The sequence below is a fragment of the Macrobrachium rosenbergii genome, chromosome 28, assembly GCF_040412425.1.
Source record: "Macrobrachium rosenbergii isolate ZJJX-2024 chromosome 28, ASM4041242v1, whole genome shotgun sequence".
In the NCBI taxonomy this organism is placed as follows: domain Eukaryota; kingdom Metazoa; phylum Arthropoda; class Malacostraca; order Decapoda; family Palaemonidae; genus Macrobrachium; species Macrobrachium rosenbergii.
Genome location: NC_089768.1, coordinates 30,204,296 through 30,215,000, shown reverse-complemented (window position 1 = coordinate 30,215,000; position 10,705 = coordinate 30,204,296). Strand labels below are relative to the sequence as shown.

The following is a 10,705-nucleotide window of genomic DNA, read 5'->3' as shown; positions in this document are numbered from 1 at the left end:
ACTTCCATGAAGTTTATTACTGTGTGTAGGTTAGCTTATGCAAGAAAAAGAAAGTTGAAAGTCTAGCTAAAAGGTAACACTAACTGTCGCAAGATGAACTGATCCCTTGCTAACACTGAGTTTTTAATCGAATTAGTTTTTCTCTGAGACTGGTAAAAAAAAGAATTACCATAAAGGCAATTCTTCCCGAAAGTTCCTGACAAATGGAAGGAGTCATTGCATCATTTCTCGACTGTAAAAAATGTATCCTTCTTTCTATACACAGTACTGTTTAATTCCTTGCAGGGTTTCCAATGGGCATCCCTGTCTCTTTAGGGTAACTTGCTGAACTACAGTGTGAAGAAAAGTTTAAACAAAGTCAAATATTCCTTCACCATGAAGACCGCTGCCTAAGCCTTGCATTTTGACCTTTGCGAATACTGTACTGGCTGTGTTTAATCAGCTGATGACATTACAGTTGCTCTTTATATGAAAACTGGTTTATAACTGCCATTTTCCCTCCTGTTAACGCTGCGTTTTCCGCTACAAGTGCTACTAGTAATGATGATGATTTTAATTAGCAGTGAAAACCAGCAAGATTCGCGGGACATTTATTGAGCTAGCAGCTAGTGGAGATTTCCATCATGACCTGGTTGGTTCAAATTGGCTAAACTGAACTGGCGATTTGTGAAAATCTACGGCAGCGACACGTCACTTTTCAGCAAGCGTACATGTACTGTACATACATGATTATTATGTATATCTTAGTTTAACCAGATCACTGAGCTGATTAACAGCTCTCCTAGGGCTGGCCCGAAGGGTTAGATTTATTTTACGTGGCTAAGAACCAATTGGTTACCTAGTAACGGGACCTACAGCTTACTGTGGAATCCGAACCACATTATAGCGAGCAATGAATTTCTATCACCAGAAATAAATTCCTATTATTCTTCATTGATCGGTCGGAGATTCGAACTCGCGGCCAGCAGAGTGCTAGCTGAGAACGGAACCCACTCTCCCAACGAAGAACTACTGTACATACAAACAAGCCAAATAATACATAGTATAAAGTCCCTATGAATCAGAATCACAGCTTCATGACCAACTCGTATATTCATACAGAAGTCACCCAAACATCGACCTAGGTCGCTATATACGACATTATACTCGTCTACCATTCATACACTCGAGCTTCCATGGCCCTTTCTTTCAAACACTTTCATCACCCTTCAGCCAAACTCTTTCTATGCTTCCACTCGTCTTCTTTCTTATAAACACAAATTACAACGATTTTTACAACACTCACCAAGTTACTTCTGTGACCTTTAGAAGTAAAGTTAAGGTCACTCATCTTAGGATTAAGGTCACATATCTTAGGATTAAGGTAAACCGTTAGGAGGTCAAACCTTGTCGATATAATGAGTGTCTAAAGATCAAACGGGAAAAAATAAAGATATTAACCTTTACAGAGGAAAGAGTATTTCCATTGTGGAATATGTTGCAGAATAATAAACTCTCATTGCATTTTAAGCATTGACCTGTGCATCTAAAATGTAAAGATGTCAATTTCTATTGTAGCTAACACAATGTTTCTTTTAGGTTCAATTTTATTCCTTTCATGCCTTTATATTTTATATATATATATATATATATATATATATATATATATATATATATATATATATATATATATATATATATATATATATATACATATACACATATATATATACACATATATGTATATATATATATATATATATATATATATATATATGTATATTTATATATATATATATATATATATATATATATATGTATATATATATATATATATATAGAGAGAGAGAGAGAGAGAGAGAGAGAGAGAGAGAGATTTACACGGGGTATTAAGACTTATTAATCAACGCATGAGAGAGCCTCCAAACTGCTTTGCTCCTCGCCACAGGCAAAAAAGAAAAAAAATTATTTATCTGCTGTCGTACGTACGACAGCACCATCCATTCATAACTCTAGACGCAAGAAGATTAAGCCTATATTACATCAAAAGTTCAAATAGTCTAAGCTTATCAGTTCCATCGTGGTCACGTACGTCCATGGATAAAGACTATCAAAAACCCAGCTGTCATGCGTTTTACTGACCACTCTGGTAAACGCCACCCATTCATAACTGCGATTCGCAGAGATTAAACGAGTCCTTGCGATCAAGACGCAGTTTCTTATACTTACGAGTACGACGTTCCAGCTGGAAGTAATGTATTTATGTGGAACATTATTTTGGATTTTCATTAAATGAATTACTGTGAATCGCAAAAATGATTTGCAAAATGTTTAACTGTTATGCTACGGATACGTTGGTTATAAATGTATATAAAAAAGATTCGTCAGAAAGGAAACTGAGGAGAAGCGATAATCATAATACACGCTTTTTGCGCACTATAGGCTCGGTTACTATCGCAGCGCCATCTATTGCAGATGGTAGTGGTCACTGACGACCTTAGCCGTCAAGATCAAGGAAAGGTCACGTTTTTTTTGAAACTTCATTAATTTTTTTTTACCAACCACTTACGATGTTTACGTTCTATTTCCGCTCTCTGTAGCACGGCAGTGATTCACCGAGACTTTACCTACCGATTACGAGGTTCGCTTCAACTCTGCGATGAGAATGGGTGTGACCGAAATACTTTTGTTTTTTATTTTATTTTTTGAGCCTGAAACGTACGCGTTAAAGGAACAAAGGCTCCCTACTATTTGTATTTATTTACTATTACAATTCTCTCTCTCTCTCTCTCTCTCTCTCTCTCTCTCTCTCTCTCTCGGATGATAATACTCACATTAACGTTTGTTTGGAAATTGCTTCGATTTTTTTCCCAGGCCTCTTTTAAACCTGGCAGAAGGTAGATGAACTTAGTAAATACGTAAGAACTTAAAAGTTAATTTGATGCATGAAATCTAGTCCTTTTTCATGACCTCAACTATATCCAGAATATACCTGATCCTCAAGTACAAACAGATTGTTGAAAGTAATGAACGCGTGTCAGGAGTGTTATAAAACAACTACACTTCGAATACAAAAATATAAATTTTTTTAAACACTTTTATTAAAATGCACTTAAAAGTAATATTTTTTGAGACACCAGGATTTTCTTACAATTAATCATGTCTACAAAAATAAAAGCATGGAAGAAAATGCTACAAGAAAAGTAATTTATTATTTTTTATTTCTTGTAGCATTTCCTTCTATGTTTGGCGCCAACGCTTTTATTTTTGTAGACATGATTAGTTGTAAGGAAATCCTGGTTTGTCTCAAAAAATCATTTTTACTTTTTAGTGCATTTTAATAAAAGCGTGTTTTAAACAAAATTATATTTTTTTATTTTATACTTTTTAGTTTTGACAGAAATTGTAACCGATTTATGATTGTAACTAAAAAAATTGAAAGTGAGATCCTCTCGAGCTAAAGAAGGTTTGAAAAATCCGAAGTTTCCTACAAATCCTGTAGGGTCACTAGAGGTCACTGCTGACCTACTGATCATGTAAGGTTGTATTGTCACCGGGATTGAGTAACCATGCAAAATTTCAAGTCCATTGGACGAAGAGAACAGGTCGAAAATTGAGTTAAAAGTTTTGACCCAAACAGACAGACAGATTCGAAAGTCAAGTTAAATAAAAGCATGTAAAAAAATTACTTATACATTGAAAACCGGATCGTGGAGTCAGTCTCTGATGAAGAACTTTTATTTTCAAAGCTTAAACTGTCTTTCTGTCTGTCTGGAATTGAAAAATGCCCCAGAGGCACCGTCTGCCAGTTATCCAACACTGAAGGCAACCAGAATATACATCATTTTAACTAAAAATAAATAAATAAATGAAAAGTAAAAGTAAAATACTTAACAAGATTAAAACAAAAACTACAAAATCAATAGTACGTTTCCGTGACAAAGATGTCATGACTGGCCTAAATATTTCTAGATCCATACAAGAACTCTGGAAGAGGATTTTTTTTTTTTTGCCACTTTGAGCCTAAACAACAAATCATCACGAGGATTTTACTGGAACTTTAAGGAGAGTCAAGAATTCTATTCGGTACAGCCGTATGGGTATCTTCTTCAACGTTCAGAAGTGCGAGCGGTCGCTTAAGACGGTACCATAAGATTTTCAACGCCAGGTAACAAAATCAGATCAATCAGCGAACTAGTGTCTGAATGGAGGAGAGCGTTCCTTTCATTTACGCTTTATCCCCACTCCATGCTACGTTAGTTAGGATAACGGGAACGAGATAAACCTCCAGTTTAATCACCTAAACCAGTGGTTTCCAATCTGTGGGGCGCGCCCCCCTGGGGGTGCTCGAAGGGCTGCCAGGGGGTCGTAAATGCTTGATGAAGGGGATAATTATATCTGAAAACTATTGATTATGATGGAATTCATTATTACAAAATACTGAGAAAATATTTCAGATATAAATATGAAATTTAGTTGTCTAAATATATAAACTATTTCAAATTCTATATTAAGGAATTAATTATTAAACAATTATAAAAGATGACGAAAGTAACGTTTTGCAAATATGAAAATTGTAATGATTGTAATATTTCAGGAAGTGGGGGGGCCGCAGAGAACGTGCCATTCAATGAAGGGGGCGAGAATGAGAAAAGGTTGGAAACCACTGACCTAAACCAAGTGAAGATGACGACACCTTTGTTTCATGACCAGTCAGGGGCACTTTGAAGCACTGAGACGAAGAGGCATCAAAAATACGTAAACATTACGGCGAGTTACAGTATCATTACAGGAGATAACACCCGTTTTACTGAGACCATTTTCTAAGTACACGAACGGAAGTCATTTTGAAACAAAGTCTAGTTCAACGCAGGATGTCGTAATCAAGCTCATTTTAAGATACAGTGAATACCGTGGTTTCATCTCAAGTTCCTGTAAATATCGGTAGAGAGTTTTTTTAAGCTTAAGACGAATTAGATTCTTCCATTTTGATGTGCTTTTAATCTGCATATCCTCAATTTGAATTTTTTCTTCTATCTGTTACTTAGTGAGATTTCAAAAACTTCCTATATTTCAAAGGAAGCACATCGTTGTTTACCAGAATACTCACAGTAATCATCTTTTACTGGCATGCTTTTTTATGATATCATAGAATCCCACTCTTACAGTTTTGAAAAACCTGTTACTGGTTAAAACTCTAGACTTCTTGACGTTACATTCTCTTATTTTCTAGTAAATAAACAGTTAATGCAAATTTTCTACCTTTTTTTCAGCTCAAAAACACATTTTATGAACTAAAACGTAATTTTTCCGAATAAAGTAACATTTGAAGAAGAGATGAAAATCTTAAGTGATGCAGAATTTGAGAATCATTAATAGTAGAATTAATAACCATTTCAGCGAACAATAAAGGAAAGATGACTATGAAAAATTTATGTACAATCATCCATAGAAACTATTTCCAATAAATAAATAGTCTCTGGAACGGAAATAAATGAAAACCAAGGGTTTGGAAATTCCCAGTAAAAATTTCTATGAATTTATCACTAGGATTCAGCAGAAAAGCAATTATGTTAAGTACAGAACGTCTGAAAGAGTACTGATTCAGACTGCATTATCGTGCAATGCGTGTAACAACGCACAGAAAGAATATTGCTAAAACCCGTCACGAAATTGACTCTGGCTGAATAAAAAAATAAAGTAGTTCTATAAATAAACTGTGGCAAGGTAAGGCCATCATTCAAGATCGTTGAGGGTTCTCTGCATAAAAACTAGTTCTATATTAATCATATTTAGTAACAAGAGGACAGGCATATTATTCATTCGGTAGCACTCATTCGTGTCGATATAACTACGAACTGAAAATTCATAATTCTCACTTTGAGCTGTCACGACAACGGTAATGGATGGAATTGTTAATTCCTTTAATTCTTAAGAATTTCAGAATTTATTTAAAAGGTTTCAGAACAAAACCAACGTAAATGTATGTGAACTTCAACAAGGTCCACTGACTGCAAGGACATTATATTATTTGAAAGAATCTTAAACGGTACGACACTTTAACAAAGAGGACGCTTGCATGAGAAAGATAGTAGGAGGTAAAAGCTACCTTTTTGTATACCTGTCTGGCAAAAAATAAATAAATAAATAAATAAATAAATAAATAAATAAATAAATAAATAAATAAACATATATATATACATATATATATAAACAATACATAAAAACTGTACCTTACCTCAAATTATAGGCCAGAGTCCGTTAACTTTGACTTGATCTGTAGAAGACCAAAAAAATTCAAGACTTGCATGGATTCTTTTTTTTTATTCATAACTTACGGTATACGCAAACGTGGTGAGGAATCCAAAAGGTTAGACGGCCAATTCTCCCAAAAGATAACTAATAAAAAATAGCAGCCATCAAAAGGTGTTAAGGGTACTGTGAATAAAATCTAAATTGCTTTATATAAGAAAATATATCACCGGGGATGGAGGAGAGTTAACGCACACTATTATTAAACCTACAAGTTTACAGACAAAACAATAAAAAGGGAATTTACCGAAGTGTAAACATAAAATATACGGAGCTTTACCACAACAGAATCTGATGTTGATGTAAATCCTGGTGTTCCTTAAACAATTCCTCATACTTTGTTTTCAGTGCAAGTCGTATTACACACCACAAACGGAAGCATGCACAAAGTAGGCAAGCAAAAAAAAAAGCATCATCGCTATTAGTCCTTGAGGGAAAAGGTACGAAATTAATTCCTATCGGGAGGAATATGTCTTTTTATCCTCTGTGAAGTGGAAATTGAGACTTGAGGGTGTCTTATTAATATCATCTGTTTCAGAAGGTTGAAGAAAGAGAAAGACATTATCACACGATGAATATTAGTTTAGTAGCGGAGATGAATTAAGACAAATGTCCATACCTGCAATATCAGAGAGAGAGAGAGAGAGAGAGAGAGAGAGAGAGAGAGAGAGAGGAAAGCTTGGGGAAAAGAGTTCCATCAGGCCTCAATGTGACCCGTTACCCCTCACACAGGACATATTCTAAGGTCCTTTCAAGAATATTTGATCAGTGCTCTAAACCGTTTTAAGAGTATTTCTAAATTACTAATTTCAGATCTATTTCAGCGGATTTATAGGCAAAGACTTGGTCGCAGTTTGAAACCAATCTTCTTAATAATCAGGGCACAAAAAGCAATGAATGATAACCTATCAAATCTTGTAATTACTTGCACGCACGCATGCTTTCTTTAATCTCATGTACAGGAGGGTTGGTGAACATTATATTCCATAGGCTATTTCTTCAAAAATGATTTAATATAGACTTTCAAAACACATTCCCAGTCTACCTGTAAATGGAAGATTCCATTTTATTATCATTATTTATAATGATGATATTGGAAAAAGTCTGCATTATAAATATTTATACCGTATGTACACACACATACATACATACATACATACATACATACATACATATTATACATATATATATAATATATATGTATATGTAAGTGCGTATGTGTATATATATATATATAATATGTATGTATGTATGTATGTATGGATGCATTGCATGCATGTTTGCATGCATGAATAAGTAAAGGTTCGTCCGTATGAAATATTGGCTGCCCCATTTTCATCAAAGCTTTCTCACGCCCGGTCAGGCAGGCAACATGAAGAAGCATCCTGTTCCGGGACCCAGAGGAGGACATCATGAAAGAGGATTCCATCCTGCGTAGGAGAGAGAGAGAGAGAGAGAGAGAGAGAGAGAGAGAGAGAGAGAGAGAGAGAGAGAGAGAGACGAAACCCATGAATAAAGAAGAGCAAGCAGCAGGTATAAAACAGGGTCTTCTTCGTCCATATTTTCATATTCAACGGCACTCCTGGACTGAAAAGATCGCTTCTGTGTCCGAGCAAGCAAGCGCCAAGGTGAGCCGCAAAGGTACTTAAGGCTTTTGCAATTTCACTTGGGTGGGGGTCTTTGGGTGGGGTGTTTCGACCCACCCCTTCCGAAAACGGGTTTTGTTTTCGAAGAGGTTCGGTTGTTCTCTCAACATCGACCACGGACTTGGCATCTAAATGTGTTTTTCTAGCCTGGGTCTGAAGTAGACGCGAAAAAGGGAAATGGTGATAGTTTTAAATTTTTACTTCTGGACCTCAGCAAGGGTTTATGTTAAATACAAAGCATTTCAGTACAAGGTAACCTCCTCTATCAGTCTATGTCGATTATGTTTCGTATATATATATATATATATATATATATATATATATATATATATATATATATATATATATATATATATTTATATATATATATATATAAATATATATATATATATATATATAAAAGACAGAAAAGAGATAATTACAATAATATTGAAAATAACATTTTTTTCTACTGCTTTCTGGTGGTCAGAATATATCATATCTTGTTATTGCTGAATCAGCAATAAGAAATTATTGTTCTTAATGCAAAAACTGTATTAGCACATTAAAGTGCTCCTATAGCTGTAGAACAAAGCTTTTCAAATGAAATAAGACTCAAAACCACTTTTTTCTCATCTTTTAACTCATCAGCTTCGACCACATTAACGCGAGTGATAGATTCCTTTGTGGTTGGAAAAATGATCAGAAAAACTTAACATCGTTTAAAACCCTCCTCTTAATATTTGTCTTACCGTCATTTTTCACGGTATGGCACGCTAGTAATACTGCTACTACCTAATGTCGAAACTGACTGATGAAAACGTTGACTGTAGAACGGCTCTTGCAATTTACGAGATTTCATTTGTCTTCAATTTTCTTGTAATTGCTAAATTGCTTCTCAGTATGATTGGGAGATATGACATGTATTCGTTTTTTACGCGTAATCCATAACTCTGCGCGCCCCAGGATTCAACAAAAAACGAGGTATTTATGCACCTCCGGAGGGACGAAATTTATCTACAGATAAACATTAAACTCTCTTCTCTCTCTCTCTCTCTCTCTCTCTCTCACACACACACACACACACACAAACATTTTATATACATACATATATTTATATACAGTAATATATATATATATATATATATATATATATATATATATATATATATATATATATATATATATATATATATATATATATATATATATATATATATATATATACTGTATATGATATATGGAAATCAATAGATTTTGATTATCAGTAGTAGCTACAATAGTAGAGTGCACATACTGTTAACAAAAATTATGAAAATCTCATTAATTTGGTGAGCCCGTTTCCTGCTGTCGTTTCGCTAAGCTGACCATGACCCAGCACGGACTCTTGATCTGAAGATCATGTTTTGAATCAAAAAAGAACCCCTGCATGACAGACAAGAGAGTGGAAAACTAGTTGAAATAACTGAACAGCACTTAAACAAATAAACAAATATACAAAATTATATTATTTTTTTTAATCGTAGAATTTCTATTTTGCAGATGATGACCAAAACTGTGTTGACTCTTGCCCTCCTGAGTGTCTCCCAGGTCTTCATGACCTGCGCCAAGCCCTGGGGGTCGGACAGCCACGAAAATTTCTTCGGCTCAGTGGGAACCTTCAGTCTGCCCATCGTGGCTTCAGCCGTCGCCGTCCCCGTCCCCGTCGCGCGTTCTTCTGCTGTATCTGCTCCAGCTGCTCCAGCTCCAGCTGCTCCTGCACCAGCCGCCCCTGCACCAGCCGCCCCTGCACCGGCGCAAGCGCAAAGCGTCGGCATTTCGCACGTCGGTTTCGCCTTCGGGGGCGACGACAGCCGCGAGTTTGGCTACGACGGATCGAATGAAGTCAAGCTCTTTGCCTTTGGCGCCAACAAGAAGCAAGTCTGGTAATCGTTCCGGCATCTGTGGCATTAGTCTTAGTTCCTAAATGTATGACCTTTAATAGTTAGTTTTGATCACTGAATGATTTTAGTGTGATTCGCATTTAGTAGCTTCTGTGATAACAGTGTCTTGTTCCGTTTGCTCGTCTATAAGATAATAAACAGAAAATTTCCACTAACAAAAGTACTGACTCTTCTGGCGAAAAGTACAACATGTTTGGCGTTTTGTGAAATAAAGTATAATCTTCGATATACGCACTGCAGTCTAATTATCCCAAAGCAATATCGAAAAATTACATATACACAAACCACACTAACACACACCCACACACAGTTCACGTGACTCACTGGTTACCAGCCTTGCATGTCAAGAAATCCAAAGATTGATAAGAAGGAACGACAGGACTGCGGTCCGTGTCCCGAAAAATTCACCATGCATTTACACATGCATAGTTCAGACCCGGATCGAAGAAACACAAAGTGTACGTATATGAGTACACAAACACACACATACATATATATATATATATATATATATATATATATGTATGTATATGTATATATATGTGTGTGTATGCGTGCGTGCTAATGGTCATCACTCCGAGAGGAAAGACCTGCCTGTTGCAGGAGAAAAGGTTAAATAATTCATGGAACATTAAGGAAGGCAGAGCATTCCACACGCTGAAGATGTATAATGGGAAATAGCTAAAACCTGTTGCTCCTTGAGTGTGGCCCCCCCCCCCTACAATATATAGGATATGGAATGATTTACGAAGAGTACAATTATCTGCGTTTTGAGTGGGAAAGGGGGTGTTAAAAAGAAAAATAATTTGTTAATGAAGAAGGGGGAAAAAAGGAAGGGCACAGAAC

At 35.6% G+C, this 10,705-nt stretch overlaps 1 protein-coding gene across 1 annotated transcript; it reads left to right on the top strand.

The window, feature by feature from the left end:
- The first annotated feature begins 7,812 nt into the window (after positions 1-7,812).
- Positions 7,813-10,087, top strand: LOC136853920 (uncharacterized). Its single transcript, XM_067129821.1, has 2 exons — positions 7,813-7,919; positions 9,459-10,087. The coding sequence occupies exon 2, from the start codon at positions 9,459-9,461 to the stop codon at positions 9,843-9,845; it is 387 nt and encodes a 128-aa protein (XP_066985922.1). The 5' UTR covers positions 7,813-7,919; the 3' UTR covers positions 9,846-10,087.
- The last annotated feature ends 618 nt before the right edge of the window (positions 10,088-10,705 follow it).